Source organism: Acipenser ruthenus, chromosome 28 (genome assembly GCF_902713425.1).
Source record: "Acipenser ruthenus chromosome 28, fAciRut3.2 maternal haplotype, whole genome shotgun sequence".
Classification (NCBI taxonomy): Eukaryota; Metazoa; Chordata; class Actinopteri; order Acipenseriformes; family Acipenseridae; genus Acipenser; species Acipenser ruthenus.
Window position 1 is genome coordinate 22,686,493 of NC_081216.1, and position 24,672 is coordinate 22,711,164.

The following is a 24,672-nucleotide window of genomic DNA, read 5'->3' on the forward strand; positions in this document are numbered from 1 at the left end:
GGCCATCCTCAATAGCCTGTAGCTGTACCTCTCATATGTGTCAGCTTGATCTGTAACCAGCATTTTTTTTTTTTCATTTAGTTCCAGTTTCTTACACTTTTCACCAAAGGAAAGTATTTTTTTTTTTAATGATTCGCTAGCTTTAGCTGAACTGCCCGTCCTCTTCCTTTCCAAGAACATGGTGAGGGACACTGAGTCTAGGCTGGGGTATAAACAGTACCACTCCTGTGCTGGTGTCTACAAAGTGAAGTGAAGCCAGAGACAGTGTCGAGATACACAGACAATTCCAGACTCTACCCACGGTTAAGACTGTAACTCGGAAAGGGAAGAGCTCAAACTTTATTGTCATTGGTTTTGTTTTTTCAGTTGCCTTTAGACATTTTATTTCTTCAAATATCCCAATTTCATATTGCAAACAACGTCACAACATACAAAATGAATTATATTGTCCAGAACATATGTCAATGTTTTTTATATCTCATTTCTTTTTTTTTTTTTTCTTTACTTGGGAATAAAAAAATAAACAGCAAAGCTTTGACAACAGCACCTTGACATTTGTATTTAATTCCAACGCTATCTGTAGAAGTTTAAAGCAGTAAACAGATATAATACTAATAGGAATAAAGACCACTGACTGTCTAAAATGTAAACGGAATGTTTTGGTTAGAATTGATTTCCTTTTTCAAAGTGGACAGTTTTCTCAATTCACAACTGAAGCAGCATGCAATAGTTTTTTTTTTTTTTTTCATTTTACTCTGTGTTTTTTTTGTGTTTTTTTTTTTCAAATTCTTGGCAACGTTATCAAACCACAATGTTTTGAGGAATGTAATACAGACTTATTTTAAGTTGTGCGCAAATGACTGTAAATTATTATTATTTTTTTATTCTTTTAATTTTTCTTAAGGTCATGGATATGTTCAATAAATAGACTGTATTACCACTTTACTGTATAAACCTCATATATATTTTAGTTTTTTTTTTACATGCAGTCCATAAAATTTTCATTTGACGGAATAATTTACCCTGTTATGTATATATACAAATAGATATTTTCTCTTTTTTTCTCTCAATAAAATCTATACAACATTTAATTCACTATCTCCCCCTCTTAATGGTAAGTGTACATACACAAGAAGTGTCTATTCTTATAAAGCGCCAACCAATTTTTTTTTTGCTATCCATGGTCAGTGCACGCACGTAGGACTGGGTGGTCCGACACTGTGAATTGTAGTGCCTCTTGTCTATTCCTCTGCACCCATCCTTGGTGTATCCGATGGGGTTGCATTTGGTCTCGTAAAAGTATTGCTTCAGTTGGCCGTTGGGTACTGGGACCTTCTCCAGGACGGTGACCGTCTGTCCTGACATGTCCACGGCCGTCTTCTTGTCTACGGCCGTCACCCACTGGCTAATACTGTCACACACGCTGAGCTCTCCCCTGCGGGTGGGGTCTGAATGACGACGGACCCTCATGGACATGTTCGCCGCGTCCAGGTAGTTTTTGTACTCCTCTAAGAGAAACAGCAGAGGGGGTTCCAAAGGCACTTGGCTGCTGATCATCACCCGCGATGTGTACGAGTCCGTGTCCTTGGACTCCGCCCCCCCCCGCGTCGCCGCAGCTTGCTTCTCGCTTCCCCCCTCCAGCAGCTCCTCGATCACCTGCTCGAAAGTGTCCGCTAGCGACGGCATACCCCGCTCAGGCCCGCCCGCGCTCTCCAGAGTCCCGTGGCTCCGCACTATGGGATAGCCAGGGCTGCCGTGCCCTCGAATGGCGGGAGCTTCTTTCATGGGGGCAGCTTTCATGCAACTGAAGTACGAAATAACCATAGTAAGGAACAGGATGGTCATCACTCTTCTCACCTGGTGGAACTGCGGAGAAACAGAAAAAGGAAAAAAAAGGAGAAAGAAGAGGAGTGAGAAGGGACGTTAGCTCTCCGAGATCAACAGCCTGTGTCTGTGTTACAGATTAACCGTGCAGCCTTTCGTTATTCGTCATTATTGAGCAGCCACCAAAGTCACTGTGCTGTCGCACAGGAAGCTAATTGTGGAGGCCACAGAGACATCATTAAGGGATATTATTGTGGTGCCCCTCAAGAGGATAAATACCTCTATCTGCCAGCCATGTGAAATGGGGCAATGACTTAGAAGACCCAATTGTAGGACACCTTATTACCCGGAGAAAAGAGGGGGCTGAAAATGATTTCTACCTGTACTTAAAATATTAGCCTTGTGGTTTCAGATTCCTGGGATAATTTTTGTCCCCTGTTAAATTTGCTTGATTTGGCATGGCCTCAGCTCTCTAGAATAATATTTCTAATTCTACATTGAAAATCTCCTTTTTGGAGTGCATGTAGAATAAAGGACTGTCTTTTATTTTCTTTTGGAAACCATTGAGTATGTTCAAGCTTACAGATCCTACTTCACACACTGTTGCAATCTAATGTTTATCCACAATGCATATTTTTTTGCAATGTGCTTTCATTCAATCAGTCAATCCTTTAAACCCTTCTTGTTTACAATGGCCTGGCCAAGAGGCTTACAAATCTGCAACAACAATCAGTAAGCATCAGGCAAACCAATAACATCCAACAGTACAAACAGACCCCAAGGCCAACGCACATGGCAAGCAATGCAAAACTAAAACTGAATGAGATACAACGTCAACAACCAGCATTCAAGTCATTCTGTGACCGAAAATTCTCTGCTGAAACGAATGGAAAAAATCGCTTTAGAAATGCATTTCATCTCAACTGATATGCCGAGGTGGAAAAGGTCAACAGATTACAAAAGGTAAGCAGGAATTTTATTAAAGTTGTGTTAAGTATTGCAATAATCTGTGAGAAAGAAAGATCATTTTAATTAGATTTTTTTTTTAAAAAGCTTTTTTTGTTGTTGCTATAGTGCAACATTGTACCTTAAAACAAACAAACAAACAAACAAACAAACATCTGTCTCTGTAAGGAAACCGGTTTACAAGCAGTCTGGGTGCACTTTATAGCTGGACGAATTAACCTTTGTAGATGTTTAGATTAAGTTTGACAACATTCACAGGTTTTATCTGCTTTTAGAAAAATGAAAGCAAATGTTGTCCTGCAGTAAAATGCTTTAGAAATTGATTTCAGAAAGCTATGTAGCTCGTTGGATCTAAAGGTTAATGCCTCACACAAACACGCATTTTAAGCTGTGCATGTTTTCAGAACCAGAATGTAGAGCACACACGTTTTTAATCATCAATCCAGGTGTAACTGTATAAATGCTGCAGCAGGCACTGGCAGAACCTCAGGCTTAAACATACACAGATTTAAATGATTTACCTTGTCACCAAGCAACTTATGTGAGACATCCTAATTAGCTAGATTTCCACAATGAATGAATAAACCTATTATCGTCACTCAGATTGCCGGAGGACAAACTGTGGATTCTAAAAAGCTGAGAAAGATCATGCAGCAATATTAAGTTGTACCTTTGTTACCCAGTTCAGTCAGTTTCTCACCTTGTGCTGGGGATTTATATAAAGTTGTAAACATATTAAAATCCAGCCTCAGTGGCCTTATTCACTCACATCTCATCCGTGTGTGGTCTTAGGTTTCGTTTTGGCATTAGATGTTAAAAATAGCTCAAGCAGCAAACAGGTACAGTACAACCATTAAAGGATCACTGACATGCCTTCACAAATGTCATAAAAACAGCCATACAGGACCAGTGCATTTAAAAAAAAAAGAAAACTTAGAAACAACATTATTTTTTCCATTCTTAATTGGTACTTGAGTTAAGAATGCAACCGCCCTAGAGACGCATTATCTATAAATAAGTAGAGTGGAGAACCACAGACTCAAAGTTCACTATCGCGTATTTTTTTAACCTTTTCAGGGTCCTTCACATGGCAGGTTGTCTTTTTGACAATTAGGTGAAATCATTAAGATGCAACTGTGCAAACCATTAACTCCCTTCAAAGCTGTGCACTGAACACTGTTGAAACCTCTTGGGTAAGTGGTATTGGGGGTTCAAAAGCCAACATTGACTGGTTACACTAGTTTCTCCATTGCTTATGACTGAATAACAATTCAATGGATTTCTACAGGAACAGATTCATAATGTTAAATACCTTCCACTGCACCCACAGACAAAGCTGAAACAGGGATCGATTCTGTTACCTCTTCCGCGATGACCCAAGCGAAGTACATTGTTTTTTGAAAGTAAAAGTCTCAGGTACTCCTTGGGAAAACCTTTTAAATCCACTGCAGACAAACAACACACTCAGCCACCACACGGTAATGAGTGAAAAGGGACTGCCAATAATCAGCTTAAAAACCATGTCCCAGAAATAAAGAAATCAATCAAATAAAATAATTATGTCTAGATTGGGCTTCAGCAGGTGCTCTTCCTTGAGTTCAGAGGCTTCTCTAATACATTGGGGAGATTCCAAGAAGTTTAGCCAAATCTAAAGCTAAAATGTCAATACCCCTTCCCTTTATTAATGTAAACACCCTTACCTCCCCACCCCCTTGCTATTAGGGTCCACTAAGCAGAGGAACAGCCCACACCTTGTTTTTTGTCCCACATTACACTTAAATAATCCTTACTTAACCTTACCCAACCCCTTGAAACCAGACCCTAAGGTGACCAGACAAACAGCAAGACAATCAAGTCCTAATCCTCCAGTTTTAACACTTTTTTTTCAAACAAGTTTCTGCATCCAGATATCCTGGTCCAAAAGAGAAAGAACTTTACACATAAAGATGACTAAAATATTGAGATGGAAAGAGCCAGAAAGCTGGGGGACAGGAACGGTGATTGCTATCTCAAAACGGGGGTTTGCTAGCAGTGAAATAGGGGTGCCGTTAGCCCATACTGGTACAAACAGTATATTAGCTGGCTGTCCAGGCAAACGGGAGACAGATTGACCAGAAGACCCTGTGATGGAAAGCAGAATACATTCCCCATCAGTCTAAAAAGAGCAACCCAAGATAATCGAAGCAGCATGCAAGCTTATATCTCAGGGGGTTGTCACACTGGTGAAGATTCATACCTTCTAGGTAACCCTAGTAGATCTGGGGTCGAGCTAGGGTTAACAGCTAGTGTCTAGGTCAACTGCCTACAGACAACCTATTAAAAAAGTTTAATTGCACCTTTTTTTTTTTTTTTTGGTTTAGTCTTTTGGGGTTTTTTTTTTTTTTTTTGGTTTTGGTTTTTTTACAACTCTAGAATGCCTTTCCCATTGGTGCCAAAATGACAGATAAAATGCTTTTAAACATTGTCCATTCGTGCACTGTGTCCATTAGCAGCCAAGATGTTTAAAATGAATTCATTTAAGTTTCCATTTCGGTTCGTACAGACTATGACTCAAAGGAAGTATGATTTCACACACAAGGATTGTGTAAACAGAGTTTTACAAAAAGCTAGCTGCAACCGGATGTTTGACCATATCTGACAGCCATTATCATGCAAAGTAATTTAGTAATGCCATGGATATTCTCTCTGAAGAGATGCATTAGGGATTACACAATACAAGTGGATGCACACTGTTTACACAGAGTGTAGTCATATCTTGCATATAACAATCCTAATTTAGTTCATCAACACAGTCCTTAAATAACTCACGAGTTAGAGGTTTCTGAATAGGAATCTCTTTATTAGTTCCAAATACAGAATTATATTTTAGCACTAAAAACACATTTCCATCCCTGAAGTTCTTAATTTCAAGAGCACAAACGTTGCTGTTGTGTCTTTTACAATTATAAGCAATGATAATTGTTGTCCATTACACTAATAAGCAATTATTCTAAAAGCAAGATTTTGCTAACTTATTATCTTGTGACGCTGGACAACCGAATACTGCTAGAACATTGAAAACCATTCCAAATTAAATCTTTTTGCAAAATCACACGTTGCAGTGTGACCAGTCTGACGGGCTGTATGTAGGGTTAGGTTCAGTCTGAAGGGCTGTATGCAGGGTTAGGTTCAGTCTGAAGGGCTGTATGCAGGGTTAGGTTCAGTCTATGCCCCAGTGTTCAGTGAACATCACATGGAGGCTTATAAGCCTAGATGCAATTTCCATGTTGGTCCTCTGAGCCTTCTCACTGAGAATGACTAATGAGATTTTTTATTTGCCGGTTTCCGGTTTCATTAAAGAAAATCGATGTGGTTGCTGCTGAAACTGACACGGCAGTCCAACGGTGGCAGAGAAACACAAGCCGTGAATCATTGTGGTGTATTAAAGCTACTCAAAGTAATTGGGCCCTGCTTTCCCATTCAGTAAAAAACGAAATCTCAAATGTCCACTAATTTCCTAATATAATAAGCATAATAGATGCTTTTGTTGGGATTTCATTTTCAAGTTCCAGCGTGAACAAAACACAAAAGATTTACTTAACAGTATACATCATTGTATACAGAAAACAATCATAAAGTTAATTGCAGGACTACACCCAGAACTGTCATATATAAAATGTATGCTGACTGGCCAAATAATTGGAGAGCGTACGTAAAATTTGCATGCCCTAGACTGGAATATATGCAAATTTAACGCTGTGTGATGTGCCATGTGATCATTACTTAACCAAAGCTGAGTGAGAATTATGTGCAACTATTCAGCAACAACAAAGGGAAAAGCAGAAGGACCTCAGTGACTACACAAGGGTTACGATAGCGGGTGTCCGTGTCCACCAAGACAATCTCTCAGGTGTTCTTAGAATGGCAACGTTCACAGAAAGCCACTGCAGGAAAGCACAACTCTGATCGTAAGCAGACCAACAAGCAACAGACGTACTACAATGAGCCAAAATAAATCAGAGAAACATTCGGCACTGGACAAGAAAATGCCTGTCTCCACTCGAACAAAGCACCGGGAGCTATGCAAAAAAGTGGTTCAAGTTCAAGTAAATCTGACCTGGTTTCCTGATCTGACAGCGGTTTGTTGTAAAGCCCCATTTTTAGGATTTGCATGCACTGAGATGCTTCTGCTTGGAGTGCTAATGAAACATGAAATCCTAAGGTGCATTGGGAGTAGCCTTGAAAGAGTCTGCAGCCATTATAGGATATTTGGCTTAAAGTCTCATGCTGCTTGTGATTTCAACCCTAATTCAAGCTTAGCATGGATGGAAATGAGACTTGCAATGCAGTTTGGCCAGGCTTGACTATGAGTCACTACAACGCAAAGCGTGCAATAAAGGCACTGTTTATCAGTTTATAAACTCAATAAAGCACTGATTAAAGGGTGTGGTATATTTGCAAAAGACATATTACAGTACTTACTAATTGATTTGTACTGTACTTGGCACAAATGAGGGGTTGATTTATACAACAGGAAACTATAACTGAAAGCTAATTTGTAATAATTTTAACACTGTTTTTAAATGTTTTTTTATTGACATATGCAGTAACATTATTGGACATTGTATGTAAGTAAATGTAGCTAGACTTTTTGGTGAGTTTTATTTTGACTATATACAACCATATGCTTCTTACTTACTTGCCTAAGATTCGTTGTATTATTATTATTATTTATTTCTTAGCAGACGCCCTTATCCAGGGCGATACCTGTGCATGAGCACCAACACTTCAAGGGAATACTGAAGAAATTGTTAAAGGAAAAGGACAAATGCGTTTTATTTTAAATGTATTCTACTACAGCTTTAAATTGAAAATTAATACATAAATAACATTTTTAAAAAAAGCGTTCTTCTCGTACAACAGGGCTTGGTGCGCTGCATAAGAACGGCTCTGCAAGATTGCAGTTTCGCAGGATGACGGAGGCTGGATCGGGCAGGACAGGAGGAGGGGTGCGTGTTAGATCCGTGCACATACTGGGTATTTCTAGTTCGGAGAAAATCATATGGATGAACTCTCAGCTGCAGTGTTAATCAGTGCCTGAAGTTTAGGTTTAAGTACGTGGCACCTTCTCATGGGCCTCTGCAAAAGGGTCGCATCCCCACTTCGCTGTTTGCTCTTTCCACGTGGCTTACAAGCGTACATGTCACCGTTCCAACATTTACATGGGAAAACTTGTCACCATAATTACAGCCATCTCCCTCACTGGCTAGCCGCTTGTACTAACACAGTGTCTTCGCCGGATGACAATCAAGCCGCAAAGGGTTTCTTACTTAGAAGCGTCTCAGTATAATTAAGCACACGATCACTAGAAGGGCTGTTGTGTTGTTACCCCCGTTGCCATCTCTCGCTCGCTCTCAAGTCCACTCATTTGATTCATTATTGAATTAATCAATTAGCTTAATGGTTGTAATGTGACACAATGTCGGGGGCACCGCGCTTCTTGAGTAACAAATTATATGAGTGTCACGTTTCAAAAACTCCCGCAGCTCGATCTCGAGTGCCAGCCAGTGCCAACAGTTTTGGAGCATTCCTGTTCTGTTTGCAAAGTGGATTTGAACAAGGACATGTTTCAACAACACATGATGTCATATCGCAGGACCCTTGGTTCCTCACTTCCATTCTGAGACTATGTAATGGCAGACAGTAATGTACACCTCATTATTACCATTCAGCTCCCACGGGTTTCAAAGACAGTAGACGAGCCTAGCAATTATCACATAGAATGCATGTACAGTTTGTTCTTGTTGTAACCCTGTAATTGCTAGGTTTATTTTACTGCAACTTAATCTCTTCTATTTAATCTGTTTTGTTGTATTTGATTGCCGTAGCCTTCCATAGGACAAAGAATATAAACCACTTATTATGTAATTAGACAATAATAACAGTTGCAGACCTAGGCAGGTTTTTTAAATGTTTCATTTAGTCACGGGTTGTGCAATTGAAAGTTTTTCTTTTGTTTTTTTTTAAGGTTTGGACAAACATGCAATCACATTATGACGTCGAAATACATCGCTGTGTAAATCCTGTCCAGTCCATTTCAAATGTGTAAAACTATGTATAGTTTCAATAAAGAACATAAGAAGAACATAAGAAAGTTTACAAACGAGAGGAGGCCATTTGGCCCATCTTGCTCGTTTGGTTCTTATTAGCTTATTGATCCCAGAATCTCATCAAGCAGCTTCTTGAAGGATCCCAGTGTGTCAGCTTCAACAACATTACTGGGGAGTTGGTTCCAGACCCTCACAATTCTCTGTATAAAAAAGTGCCTCCTATTTTCTGTTCTGAATGCCCCTTTATCTAATCTCCATTTGTGACCCCTGGTCCTTGTTTCTTTTTTCAGGTCAAAAAAGTCCCTACGGAATAACAATAATATATCGATTGTCATTTCAAATAAGTCTATAAAACACAAACTTAAAGAAGAGGTTAGTTTTACAAAAGAAAAACACACGCTCTATCTATTCACCAGACCAGTAGCTTGTGTTAACAGCAAGCTTTTCATCGACTCGTCTGTTGCACTATCGACGTTATGCCTCTAGAAGGCGCCCTTAGATCACATTTGTACCACTATATGAAAAGCACAGTCGATATCCCGAAACTTTCTTTATAAATAAATATGCAAAATTGGTCTAATTTATTTACCGCGGTTACGCCCAATAAAGCAAATGCATATGTACATACCACAATGTTAAATGACGTTTAACCCATCCCATCTCGGAATTGCGGATTCCCTTGCCATAGCCGACTCACTCCCTGGGACAAGAGTGCTGAAATGAAGCAGCACGAGAACAGAGAAAGTTCTCTCGCGTCCTGTGTGAGTGAAGCTTTAATATGAGTAAGTGCAGAGGAATGTTCCTAACGTCAGAGAAGGAAAACGTGTTATTGTCACCTGTCACGTCCCTACCTTAGCAGAGGGTGCCCTATACTGGCTAGGTTTGTTTCCTACCGCTTTTGTCAAAGAATTGATCAGAGGAATTATTACATAATTACAACTTAGTATATTATATTATATTTTGGGTGAGAGCAAAATTAAATGACCGCTACAGTCTGACATTCCCAACCTAAAACCAATCGTCCCCAGTTATTCTGGTATGTTCTTTCCACTAACAAAGGCATTTGCAATACGGCGACAGGCTGGGCGGATTCACAAACACATTTTAACTGCCACGCCAGGTATGTACAGTTTTACACATATGAAAAGACAGGAATGTTAACTGTATTTAAAAGAAAAAAGAAAAACGCTGAATATGACGAATATTCAACAATATAAACATGCTACGAAGTATAAAGCCAAACAATGGAATTATTATTATTATTATTATTATTATTATTATTATTATTATTACAGCAACCAATGGCTTACAAAACTCAATTAGGCGCAGCTCATCTTCTCATATTAGGCCTATCGATATTAACTGTTTCCTTTGCATCGTTAACTAGGTTGCTATGGCAATAGTTCTTCCAATTCACAGGTGATTTCTGTGTCGATGTAAAACTGGATGCATAGTTCGGGGTGGATTTCTCCACATGTGACGTTTGCTAAATTCAAAACTAGCTGAAGAAAAGAAGGATATAATCAGTATGCTGTTCGTCTCATCTCAGCTACACAGTCAAACTAATATTTAAGAATTTAAACACATTTATATGAGTATTTATTCACTCTACTGCGTAATATTTATTATTGTATTTACTTATTTATTTGCGCGTCTGAAACACATGCGCAAACATTTAAAATATTATGTTTTTAGAAGCGGTTGCAAAAGATTTGTGTTCAGTAAGGACTATAATAAATAGTAAGATAAGGAACATCGGGCCTCTTGTTCTGTTTCTTATTTTCTTTTGGAACCAGTCAGCTCCGAGTATACGTGCTACCGCAATGTGTGAATAGACTTAAGCAAGCTCATTAAGTTTAATGTAATCTGTTTTATTAAACATTAAAATTCCCACATTAAATAAGAAAACTGCTACAGTGCTTATAAAAATAAAAATCAACCAAGGACATCATTTTTACATTATAATGGTAATATCGGCTTATGTAGCAAAAATAAAAGCATGGCGCATGAATATATTAATGCTACATCCATTTTATTTTTTAAATTAGCTTAGCAATTTGTTTATATCAGTCGCGTTTTTTTTTTTTTTTTTTTTTGTTTTTTATAGGAGGCAGACAAAAAAGGCAACTCCATTCTTTATTCCACCCGTGTCCTGAATAATTTAATTGGACGTATGAAACCTGGTTCCAGGTCCTAAAGTACTTAATTATTTATTAACGACTTTCAAACAAGAAGTGGATCCGCCCTGGGGGAACGGAGTTGCCGGGCTTCGTGGTACAAGCGCACGTACTCCAGAGAAACAAGCTTTTCAAACGAGGTGTTTTTTTCACTGCGCTCACATAAATGCTCACTTAGAGGCGAATGATGCAGATGTATTTATCAGTACGCAGTGTTCCAATAGCTCTTCTTTGAAACGGTATATCATCCGTGGCTGAAGGGCAAGACTCAATTACTTTGGGAAGTACACTTATGGCAGAATGATTTAACTTACTCGCCATAAATTCTCGTCAAATTCGTCGCACGCTGTCTGGAGAAATGCAGCGTCTTTAAAAGCGTCCCAGGCTGTTGTTGAATGGATATATAATACCCAGGGCAATCGACAGCAAACCACAGTAGACACGGTCCCCTTCTAGCTAATTCCACCCTCGTCTATAGGTCTGTATATATTGAAAATACGGCAGCTAACACTTTAAAAAAATAAAACAAATGTACTCGTGTTATATTTGGGGCACATTCCTTAAATTGCTTGTTTTTTCATCAAACCCCCTTGTAAAATCGTTATGCATGTGTGTACTCAATGAACTATGTCTACAGTGTCTGGAAAATACACCATGCATGCATTTCACTATTGTATAGTGTACAAAACCAAAAGTGCTTGATTGTTTTTTTTTTTGTTTTTTTTTTAATTATTATTATTTTTTATTTGTTACTTACTTGTCAGCCATTCTCAGAATCCCCCGCTAGAGGGCGCTTTTGTCCGCAGAATCGTTTTTCAGGTTGCTTTTCGCAACAAGCACTGTTACAGTTGGCGTTTCCATTCCCCCCCTGATTCCTTTGATCTTTCAGGTAACTACGCCTCGGATAACTCTATCCTCAGTCAGATAAGCACATTACTTTTTTTTCTCAAAACTGACCCAGACACCTTTTAATGAGCCCAGACCACTCTTAACAGCGACAACAACATCATCATCAAAAACTCCCATTCACAGCAGGTATGCTTTTGAACGCTCTGCTGTGGCTTGTTTCACATACTACGTAGGAAAAGAATAGAAAGATCTGTATGTCACAATGAGCTTCTCGTGTCTGCATTTCAAAGCATACATTTTGCTGAATTTGAAAAATATATATTTTTTTGAGCGCTAAACAAATAACGATTTTAAACTTTGTATACGTAGCAAAATAAAAATATATAAATGCTCTCAAGAACTTACCTGTTGTCTTATATTTTCGATTATATATATATATATATATATATATATATATATATATATATATATATATATATATATATTAGCTCAAAGAGCCAGCTGCATATTTAAATATTGTAAATATGTCTACAATACAAACACACCAAATTCATATATATCTGATATATAATATATCTTTATAGAATAATTTGGATTTCAAAGTTTGCCAAAGGCTACTGCCTGGTATATTTATATTGTATTTTACAATCCAAACCAGCGCCCAAACTGACAGTACCAAACCATGCTAACCTTTATTAGCACCAGGAAAAATCCAAGACCCAAACTTTGTCCTTGCTTCAGCGTCCAGCACAAGAGTCCATCTTTTTAAAGTAATTTCCAATACACTTTCTTTAGTTGCGCACAGACATCGGTGGGTGACAGTTTTTCCTCTTTAAATTCATCCTCTCATTGTGAAATTAGCCGTCAGCGGGCAGATACTCATAGCAAGCCTCCCGCGGAGAGATCTAGCACAGCCGTCTCAGGTTACCTATAAAATCTTTATGAGAAGATCTGACTTTTTATTTGCTTACAACCGCCTTGTTTTTTGTGTGTGTTCAAACCCCTTTCAGACAAGCGTTTCTTTGGCCTTTTGACAAACAAGAAATTATTTAGACGCTTGTTCCTTCTTCCATTGGCTAACCCCAGTCTATTTATTTTTACAACTCTTTACTCGCGTGCAGCCCGTTTCAAATACACCGCCCCTTTTCTAGGTCTCAAGCAAAAATAAACTACATGCTGTACAATGTAGTTGATACACGTATTCATATCCTACTGTATCCTACTGCTGTATACTTATATATATATATATATATATATATATATATATATATATATATATATATATATATATAATTTCCAAATAGCATTATTTAAAGGAAAAATGAAGAAACATAAAGTGTTTAGCTTTTAAACTTTGATATTTAAAAAAAAAAAAACAGCAATCAAATGCACAACTTACTGTGATAAAATCAGCTGACATTTTTTTTAAAATATCATACTTTTGAAAAAAAAAAAAGTAAAGAGGGAAACAATCGTTGCCCTCAATCCCCCCCTCCCCCAGTAGTTTTTATATTAAGAATTCAATCAAGATAATCACGTCATTTCTTATTAATGACCAGCCCCGATACAGTTGCACAGCAATGTATTGGATGCATTTACAGAATCAAGCACGTCATTATTTTAACGGTCTCCCCAACACAACCCCCCCCCCCCCCCCCCCAACAACACACACACACGCTTCCCCCCCCCCCCCCCCCCCCCCCGCCAGGTTTTGGGGTTTGTGTGTGTGTCTGTGTGTTTGTTTAATTTTCCTTCTCTTCTCAAGTGCCCGAAGTTCTCTTTTCTTGCTATGTAGCAAATAGATTAAATTATTGATGGTGGAAATTGCATGGTGGAGGTAATGGCATCCCTTGATTGAGTGGCTCCATTTGATCTCGGTTTAAACAGAAAGATTGCATGCTAACACACACACACACACACACACACACACACACACACACACACACACACACACACACACACACACACACACACACTGTTAGGAGATATAGCTTGCTCAACAGACTCCTGGTGCTGTGAATGAGACAGAGGTTGGGAATCCTCACTACGACAGCTGCTGACGTTGCAGCATGTGACTCTGCCGCTGACTCTCTGACTTCACATAGACCCGAGTATAAGGCGAGTAAGTATTTTAGCTTGCTACACTGTACTAACCCGGAGGCGAATAATAAGTACGATTGAAAAAGTAATGTTCACTAGCCAAGTAGCTTTAGCGGTTCTTCTGTTCCACTGTGGACGCCGACGTATTAGCAACGCGTAAACCACAATGGGCTAATTTAGCGCGTTCTTTTCAGAAGGGCGTAACGCACCCAATAAATGTACCAAACCAGAAATAAACAAAGCTTTTAATTCAGCGGTTTGAATGAAGAATTGAGCTATTTCTTATTCCTTTTAAATGTTCAATTGGGGTTATATATATAAACATATTTGTCCTCTAAAGGTATGGGTCAAATATAGACTTTCAATTAATTGAATTAGGCAGGAGTGAATATACATGACAGACAACCAGCGGCAAATGTAATCTGCTCGCATTTTCGTCAGGCGCCAAACAAATGTTAAAAATGTTAAAATCATAGCGACTTTGTGGCATCCCTACACGTTCAGAAACAGAGCTAATCAAAAAGTGTATGCTGAATAATGATCAAACGATGCTCCATGGAATCAATATGCTGGTATAGTTATAATGTTACAGCTGCAGTTAAATAGACTTAGAAAGAAAGAACAACACTAGAGAATTACACAAAGGACAGCTTTGCATTAGTCATGTTACTCCATGTCATGGTTGGACAGGAGTTAAACGTAAAACAAGAAATCTTTCATATGCAACACAGACTTTTGTTAAAATGCATTCATTTGTTCTGCAGATGGTATCTCTGGCATAAAACATCTGTAACACATAGAATCTGTGCCTCAGAGTTTCAAATCACTTTCAGTAACAATGGTGCAAACCTGTATGTGAGAACAGACTTTACTCCTAAGTAATCAATGAGAAAGTGTTACATAAAAGAAAAAACCTTCCATACTCATCATGCTGGCTCCCTTTGATGGCCCTGCACCCCATTGACAGTGCTGTGGCAGGCATTTCTAATTTCTGTTATTCAGCACCTCTGTATTATGGTAGTCTGGGTCGCATGTGTCTCCTCTATATACTGACAGCAATATTGACAGGAGATCTATTCCGAGAGCACCTGAAGCCAGCTTAGCAAAATAGCTGTCAGTTTCTGAATGGATTTAGCTAATACACCACTCTAACCCAGCCTAGTTCAGGTCTGGGAGATGCACATGGGTTAATAAACCGTGCTTAAGGGTGTGGGTTTCCTCTTGTGCAGGGGTGTCAGTCGTGCGCTATTGTAGGAATTGATGCTGGGATGCTATTTGGTGCGGCTGAAGCTGCTACAAGTAAACCATACCAGGATACCAAAGCACTAAATCAATTGCACGCCCATGGGGTCTTGATCCTATACCTATAAGTACGCAAAGCCAGCTAATTAACAATCACACAGCATCACGGGTGCCTGGGTTATAGATTGGCACCCTGCATTGGCTATGGGGCAGACCAGATGTCATTATCAGTTTTGCCGAAGCCTCGTACCTATTCTGGAATCCTCACCGAGCTAAAGGCTCTGCCTACAGAAAGACGGGTCAGTGGTTGATAAAGTCCAAATGCCTGATGTACAGGAAATCATTATCTGTCCAAAGAAAATCAATATATGTGAATAATACATATGACATAAAGGTCTGATGCAGAGTCGGTTTATACTGTAGATAATTGCATAGATGGAACAGCTCCTTAGCTACAGTACTGCTTTGCCTTCCCTTTTAAACGCATCGTGCAGTACTATAGTGACTTTTGACGGCTTTATAATGCAAACCATCTTCAGAAGAAAAGCTATGGTTTGGAATATGGAGAAGTCTGAAGGTGTTTGTTATCCAGCACTTAACATAGGCTTTAAAATGTTCTTAAGCATAGGGGCATTCTCGGAGGAACAACAAGGGAATGTTAACTAGACAAAGCTAGGAATGGGGGCTGTGGGGGGGGGGGGATTAAATATATAGAAGATCTGTAATTTATTACTAGTTTAAGATCTCTGATGACTGATGTGTTATTTCTCAGAAATGTCCTGTATTATTTATAAATATTTTACTTGGTCACTAAGTGCTAATTTGCATAATGGTTTTCTTTGTGTGTGTGTGTGTGTGTGTGTGTGTGTGTGTGTGTGTGTGTGTATCTGTATTTGTGTGTCTGTGTTTAATACTAAGGAAAGGGAAAAAAAACAACTTGCAATTCACAGTCACTTAGCAAACACTGGAAAATGAAACCATCCAATCCTGAATTCAATTAAAGTTAATGGCACTGCTATAGCTATACATCATAATGGATACGGCACCGCCATTATTTGAGCTGCTTTTGTGTTTTTTTTTCTCTTACTAAATCTTTCCTGTTTGTACATTTCCCACAGCAACTAACCCAAAGCTGACTGCTCTCATTAAGGAAAGCATTTAATGCCTAGTTGGGATCTGTAGTTGAGCATACTTACTAGTTGTGTAAGCCCTTTACTAAAGTTCATTACGCTTGCACACATCTTCCCAGGGACTTTCTTGTGTACAGACGGAGGGTGTTTTGCATGTGTTGTTATAAAACACATCTTTTTAGATTAAGCTAATGAAAAAAATCCCAACAAGTAATTGTTACCATTAGTATAAAAAGCCATTGATGATGTAGTATTCATTCAATAAAATGTCATATAACAGGTGTACTAAATCACAATTGATCTGACTTGAGCTGGTCATCACAGGCTTACTTATTGACAAGCACAAAAGTTAATGAGCTTCTTCATATAAAAGTGGACGGGGGTGTAGATGTTAACACGGAGAAAAAGCTGCATAATTCTAAACGCAGTGCATTTCCATCATTTGTTGCCTTTAAAAGTCACAACACATAACATTGTCAGAGGCCAATCACCTTCAATATGTCTGCTACGCAAGTTGTTTTTTCTCCCTTCTTTGTTTCTTTGAACTGCGGCTGAAACCTGGCCAATCCTCACCACTCTTTTTCAGGCTCTTCCACCCACAATTATTATTTTTTTTTACTTAATTATCCCCACAAGGCCAAGGCCAGATGCATAAAATGTTTTAACATATAAGGATTCCCACACACACCTTCAGTGATCCTCAAGCCTCTTTCAAGTCAGCCGTGAGCAGTGCAGATAATTATACACGATTTCTGCTGATTTCTATATTATGCATGTGGCACCATGTGCAAATAGGCATAAAGCCACACTGAAGTGCAAAGCCTTCAGAAACAAAACTGAATGGACAGTAAATTACTGCAAAATGCATGGATGGAGTCCTAAAAACAAAAAAGACATTTTGATTATCTTTGGAGGCTCACAAATGAAATGGGTGTGGTCATCACATTATAGCATTTGGTAGACAGTAGACCACCATACAGTGCTAATCAATAGGCATGGAGAGGAAACTGCTACATCACCCCCTAAGAGAAAGGTCTGAAGCCTTAAATAGGCAGGAGACATTGGAGAAGCATGCATATACCGTGTTTACATGTACAAGGAATGCAGCCTTTTGTAAGTGATTGTTTTGAATCCAAAATAGAGATGTGCAGAATTTACAAGCCAAATTTAAGGGGGTCTGGAGGAATCAGTGCACCTGAACCCATGTGCTCTTGAATCTGATACCCCACTCAACCTCATTCCAGCACCACTGGTTTACAGGTAGTGTACATGAAGGATTTAAGCATTGATAAGATAACATAAGTTCATCACTGCGTAACAACAAGCTGTCAGGGAGACTGATGACTTGCATAGGAATCCTCATGTTTTTATCAAGCCTCAGAGTGTTTCTAAAAGTGGAGAGCTTTTTCCTAAATTAGCTTTGCCCCTATGGGTATAGAACCTTAGCTTAGCATTGTCTCTCGGTTGGTACTTAGAGCCACGTTATGTCTTTGTATTAGATTAGCTCTGTGAAAAGGGCTGGGTAAACGATCCAGTGATCTTGTATTGTTAGCGTGAGTGGCAAAATGAATTGGCAGCAGAGCCTCTTTATGTAGTTTCTCGCTCTATCCTACAGGACTCATTTAAACGTATACAGTACCCAACGCATTGAGCATACAGTAACATTTGTTATTAAAATAATTAGTATTAGTATTATGGAAAAGGGCCTAAAAGAGTATGACTGATTGATACACTGCCTCATAATCCATAACCCAACTAAGCAGAGATAAACAGCTTCAAAAGCATTTGAGTGCTTCATGAAAAATATATCTGGCATGTTTTCTTAAATATAAACCATAAAACAAATAACATCCAACTGATAAAGCAATGGGCTCTGGCACATGATTGTCATCTTGGCAGTGGCAGACGTGTTAATGTTTATCTGGTGAGAAACTGGACATGAACGCAGGCCATTGACATCCTGGATAAAAGCAGGAAAAAAGGAGTGAAAAGCCATAAGATTTAAAAAGGAAGAGAAAAAAAACATAATATCAAGTCTAATTGAAGGACATCGCTGTAAATGGGAAAGATTGAGCTACTGGTGCTATCTCTGCTAGAATCAGTCTCCAGCCAATTCAGCACCAATTAAGAGCATCAGCCTGCATGGTTGTAGTTAAGCCAAGGAACACTGCAGCATGCACTACATAGGAACCATACATGGTAATAAAGTACATTTTAAATGATCTGAGATTGCAGTTTTATATGAAAAGAATATTGTGAGATGAATAAGGTTATCCATTTTTATAGATGCTGATATTTATTTTAGTTTTTTATGCAAACAAATTGTGCAAATTAATTCAAATTTTTAGAGGGTTTAAAGTTTGTATGTTTATTTTAAAAGCCAGTAACTCGCTTGATGTGCGTAAAGAGGTATTTTAACAGACATTTGACACATCTGAGATTGCAGATTGTGGTCTTAATACTGAATAAAGCGGTGGACTTAATATTGAGTGTGACTTTATTTCCGTCAATTGGAGCCAATCTGCGCTGTAAAAAGCGAATGCTGAAGTGGCCTTATTACTGAGGTGTCCTTAACACAAGGTTTTACTGTACGTCAGAATCAGGACGTCATGTCAAAGCGCTTCGGGTATGGCCAGTGTTATCCTTGTGGGCTACTTCTCAGAGCATGTTTGTATCAATAATAAATCAAGTGCGGCAGTCAGGTGTAAAAAACAATAGTCAAAAAAATCCAGTAGAGAAGTAGAGGAATGACTTTCCTATCTTTTAATCTTTGACTTTGCCAGGAAGTGACCCACAATAATGGCATCTGAAACACATCTAAGGCAATTACAATATGCCATGACTACATAGCAACACGAAAAATAAATACAAAATGTTGCTGCTGGATCAATATTAGTATGTCTGTATCTGTTACTCACTGAGATGCAAGCAAATAACTATGCAAATGTGTGGACAGGGCAACGCCAAAAACCCTGACAGTTCTTTAGAGATTGTTTCACTCATAGCGCCTTAGCAAGTGCCTTCTACCAATTTCAGGCTTATATATTAGTACAGTATATAGGTTACAGTGGACAGATACCGTGAATCTATAGACAACTGAAATGATGCAAAGACACAAGCATATCTAGAACACATGGAATCATACAGGCAAACATGCACTACCCTCCAAAAAGTATTTGGGTAACATTGGAGGACATTGTCCATGCACTCAAAGACACAGTATACACACATGCATACACAACAGCCTGATGTATAAGTGTTTGCAAGTCTAATGCATGCTCTAGTACAAGACATGTTAAGCCATTCATGTTTCCAAGTTAAAAACCGTTTGTGTGTCATTAGGGACATGCAAACTAATAAACAGATGAACAACAATCTGGAACCTAAAGTGGTTGATAATTTAAAAAAAATAGTTTCAGGTTGTTCGAGAAAAGTGTGCAAACAGGGAAGCCCCCATTAAAAGAGAATTGAGTGAAGTAATAGATCCTCAGGAAGCATCGGATTCGCTTATAAAGAAGCCGCCTTCTGGTTTCCATCGCATGCCCGCTTGTTTACTTTTCGATCCCGATCTGCCGCATTCAGAACAATTCAATTTGACGGCATTGTTAAAAAAAAAAAAATCATATGCAAACACAGGTCCAAAAGCAGTGTTGCACCTGCCTCTCTTGGATATATTGTTTACCGCCCATGTTTGTCCTCTTTAATCAAAGCACACTATTTTTTCAATAGTGTTCAAGGTCGCTGCGTACACGCTGTACAGACACTAACAGATATAGGTGTAACGCCAGCGCGCGGTCAGGCAGATGCAACACGGTATCTGGGCGCACAGTTCTATCGTTACATGACAAAAATAAATAAAACAAATAAATAAAAAGAGCAATATATATATATATATATATATATATATATATATATATATATATATATATATCATTAACCTGCGGGTGCCTTTACGAAACAGGTGTGAACAGGCTTACCTTGATCCCTTTAAACGCTATAGGTACCTTCTCTTGCTGGTATTGCTTACCAACAAACTCATTACAGGTACGCCACAATCAAACAAGTAAAATTGAAAAATTTAATAATTACATATAAATAATTACCTGTAGGCTGTATGCCTTATGGAATACTACTACGACTACTACTACTACTAATAATAATAATAATAACATCACTGTAATTTTCTAACCCACAAAAATTAATTTCGTTTCAAAATACAATGCAAAGGAAAGATAAATAAATGTATTTGTATTTGCACTGATATAGACTGCTGTTTTGCTCTTTATTTGGGATTTGTACCGTCCTCCACACCGATAATAGAAAAGGAAACCACACTCATGCTGTTTGGAATTAAAAATAAATCTGACACCTTATTATTGAAAAAAAAAAAGTTTACATAAGATGATGGACAATGTAATTCAGAATAAGTCGTGTCGATAGTCCCCACCCCCCCACCATATAACACCAAGCTTTGTTTATGACGCCCACCAGACCGCCGCAGCGCAATAAGGGGAGTGGGCGGGAGATTCTCTCGAGGTGTTGGCTGACAACACCTTGTAAGGATTGATTCGATGACGTACATTGCAGAAAGTTCCGCGAAAAAAAAAGCTTCATACAAAGTGTGTCGTGCAACCCCCAACCACCACGCTCTCTCTCTCTCTCTCTCTCTCTCTCTCTCTCTCTCTCTCTCTCTCTCTCTCTCTCTCTCTCTCTCTCCTCCCACGCACAGTCTCAGCCAAATCTTTTGATTATCAACAATATCTTATATCCCCAGGAAAAAAAGCAGGGTGGAGCAAAAACAATATTAATTGTCTTTCAAATGTATAATTTTTAATCGATATAAAAAGAATAAAGTAGGCAATGGTTGCTTTAATTGTCTGTGTGAGTCGTGCAGTCCAGTGGAACTGTATTCTAAACGGCACCATCTGTGCGCACTGGTAGGCGTTGATGTCTTGGAGTTTCCTTGTAGCACCACGCCTTGTATCTCTCTCTCTCTCTCTCTCTCTCTCTCTCTCTCTCTCTCTCTCTCTGCGTTTAACATCTCTGCTTTGAATTATTAATTGAATGAATGAACGAATGAATGAAAGCTGGATATTGTCGTTTTAGTTTGTGAGTTTGTATCTCTGCAATAAAATACCGACTATACAATCTGTGAATCTCTCTCTCTCTCTCTCTCTCTCTCTCTCTCGCTCTCTCTATCTCTTCAAGCACCATCTCATTTTATCTCCATCGATCTCACAGAGAATGCACGTCTATTTTTACATTTTAACCACACCTTTCTTTACACTGTACATGCTATAATGCAGTTCACAGATTCGCTTGTTTATACAGTATGCCCGGGCATGTATGTATCGAAATACATTAGGCGCGTGTAAGAGAAATAAGAGGCGCAGCTGAGATCAACAATGCACGAGTAAGGGAGCTGCATGAATGAAACACATTCACAAGCACAGCCATAGTAAAGCATGAGCGTGATATCCCAGAGATGAACAGAGGGGCATATAGAGCAGCTACAAGCGGGAATAAAACACAAAACACAGCTTTTATTCTAATATTTATATATTAAAATTATGATTTATGCACTATCGGCAACTGAAATCGATCAGATGAGGTTGTAAATCTGTTAGCATGAGTTATAGATCCCCATGTTTTACTCAAGAACATGTTCCGAGTATTCTAAATTACCCTCAAAGTTCAACATTTTGCAAGATGGATTTGAATAAATCGGATTTATGCTTGCTATACAAAACTAAATCGACACAAGCACGCATATCCTTTCTGTTTGTTATTGCTGCCGTAATACAATCCTTTTGAAATCATTTAAAGTTATAACTATACAAGCACAAGTCTATGGGTTTAAATTAATTAAATAAAACGTTGTTTGCAAATGTTTGCATTAAATTTATTGAAGAATATATGAAATCTGTTTAGCGTCATATACCACTGTAACTCAAAACGAATTCTTGAGAACACATAACCGACTGTCTCTATACCCTACATCATGCATATAAACACTTACAATCACATATGGCTAAGCAGCGCGAACAGAATATACATACATGCATAAACCAACAATGCAAACCACAATGCTATACCGTTAAAACAACACACACGAAGCAATGCTTATGGAATGAATCACATAAATACATCAAAAAACACTCAAAACTCAATCAAAAGTCATGCTTTCCTTACCTTTGTTAAGAGCAAACAACCACGATCAGTGGTTAGATCTCCCAAGACCAACACTTGCATTTCCCAAACTTAACGCTGTGTGTCAAGTGGTGCTTGATAAAGGATTGACACCATAGAACACAGCGCCACTAAGATTTCAACTTTATCATGCTCTAAGTGGCGACAAAACTCCAAGAGCTAAGCGTTCAGCATTCGGTGATCTATTTTTACATCACAGTGACTCCAAGAGCCAGCGCATAAAACAAACACACGCACTATAGCATAGCTTTGAGAAACCGCAAGACTTAAGTTCGAATCCTGGTAGGGTTATATAGTCCATTCTGTTTGTCACCTCCGCTGTCCGAGGTGCTGAAAGCGTCCCCTAGCACTGCCGCGGAAAGTATACGGTTATAAAGGACACAAATCTGTACTTTCATTAAGTGCCATTTGATATTGCTTTACTCTATTGCTGCTCCACGCCTTGTCACGTGAATATTTTCCTGCCAAGCCCGTCCTGTTAATATTTGATCACATGTTGGCCGGACCGATTTCTAAGAAAGGCAGCAGTGATTTTCACAGCGGGTTATATTCCTCAATACAGGACCTCCCGTTAAACCATGCACTCCACCAGACACTATACTACAGCAATCTATTCCGTTTAGATGTGCAGTTATAGTCCTTCAGGGCTGAACAAATAAATGCCCACACATGTTGCATGCCATTGATACTGCATCTGTTTGCCCACCTCTAAATATATACCGCGCAGAAATAACACAATATGCCCACATACTTCGCAAAAGGTTTGGAGATCAAAAATAAAACATCGGATGCGATCTGCGTTTCGTTATCACAGCGGCGCTTACTCTATAATGCAATTATAAATCAAAGACAGAATTCAATTAAGCTCCCATACTCCACTATTAAAAAAATATATAATAACAATAACATTCCTATAGGGTCCCACATCGGATGTTCTTTAAAAAAATAGTGATGAAATCCAGGTAGCAGAATGAAAAAAAATTCTCCCATAAATTGTTCTTAATCAAGTACCCAAGTGCCTTTCTGCAATTATCTCTGTAAATAATTATTTCCAAGCTACTCACCATTGTTTCTGCTGTCCTGGAGACAGAAGGGTCTTAAAATCCAGTCTCTCCAACAGATGCTGGAAGGTAATGTGTCTTGTTTGAAGTCATCATGCGAGAACTTCTGCTCAGCCCAGTGGATCGCCCACCACTTGTGTGACTTATGAAGCTAATAACCCTTTGCAATATCCGCAAGCTTAAACTCTCCACTACCTTGGTGGCAATACTAAGAAGACAGAAAGTCAACTGACTGCGATTTAAACACATATATAGGTATAATATATATATAGAGAGAGATTTACGCAATGGCTTAGATCAGAGACGAGCTTTTTTCACTCTTACGTGATTCTCATGAATGAGAGAAACCGCAAGTTTGAAGGCGATCATCAATGATCATGCGATGTGATACGGCTTCCTACATTGTTGGCTTGTAGTACATTCCATAAGAATACCGGAAAGAAAAGACCGATGAAAAAGTTATGACTTAGGCAGAGAGAAAGCGAGTTTCGCACCACACCTATTTAAAGCTTCTATTTAAAACGACAGGTCGGGAATGCACTTTACATAAGCAGCTCGCATACACCTGTGGCTTGTGCAATTTAAACTCTTCGAACAGAATTTGCATGCAGACAGGTAAGGGAACATTAGCTCCTTTTTTGCGTCTCACTTTGTAGCTTAACCAACAGGACATTCTCGGGGGACTTGTTGCATTTAGCGATTGCGAATGCTGCTTGAATGCTGGTTGCCATTAAAAAACATATATATAACATCTTTATTGATCATATACTTACGTGCAAAAGTGCCTTTTAATCTTCCTTCTTCAGCAGTTGAAAACTTTGAGTGGAGTCTGGCAGAAGACCCGAGACGTTATACTTTTATCTGATCTGATAAAGATTGTGTACTGATCTTCCAAAATGCCCTCAGCTGATGACAAGACTGTTGCCTTATATATAAAGCAAAATGTGTGAAAGCGAGATTGGAATTAACTAAACAAGACAAATTTTAATCAGGCAAACGAAAACTGCATTTCAGTACAATTCCA

General features: G+C 38.7%; 1 protein-coding gene across 5 annotated transcripts; it reads right to left on the reverse strand.

Moving 5' to 3' along the window:
- Positions 1 to 352: 352 nt before the first annotated feature.
- LOC117434831 (brain-derived neurotrophic factor-like) lies at positions 353 to 24,672 on the reverse strand. Of its 5 annotated transcripts, none has more exons than XM_034906778.2 (2): positions 24,422 to 24,672; positions 353 to 1,866 (listed from the first exon to the last, which is right to left on the reverse strand). In XM_034906778.2, exon 2 carries the CDS (start codon positions 1,843 to 1,845, stop codon positions 1,096 to 1,098), a length of 750 nt encoding a protein of 249 aa, XP_034762669.1. In that variant the 5' UTR covers positions 1,846 to 1,866; positions 24,422 to 24,672; the 3' UTR covers positions 353 to 1,095. The 5 variants fall into 5 exon arrangements, with proteins under 5 accessions (XP_034762669.1, XP_033913392.2, XP_058859205.1 ...); XM_034057501.3 differs by lacking the exon at positions 24,422 to 24,672 and adding an exon at positions 23,652 to 23,961; XM_059003222.1 differs by lacking the exon at positions 24,422 to 24,672 and adding an exon at positions 22,570 to 22,938.

Bases quoted from the DNA above. Each gene is read 5' to 3' on its own strand.
- LOC117434831 (XM_059003222.1), bottom strand. From the start codon at position 22,629: ATGCAAGTGTTGGTCTTGGGAGATCTAACCACTGATCGTGGTTGTTTG. The intron at 1,867-22,569 runs GTAAGGAAAGCA...GTTTCTCCGCAG, and splicing joins GTTGTTTGCTCTTAACAAAG to TTCCACCAGGTGAGAAGAGT.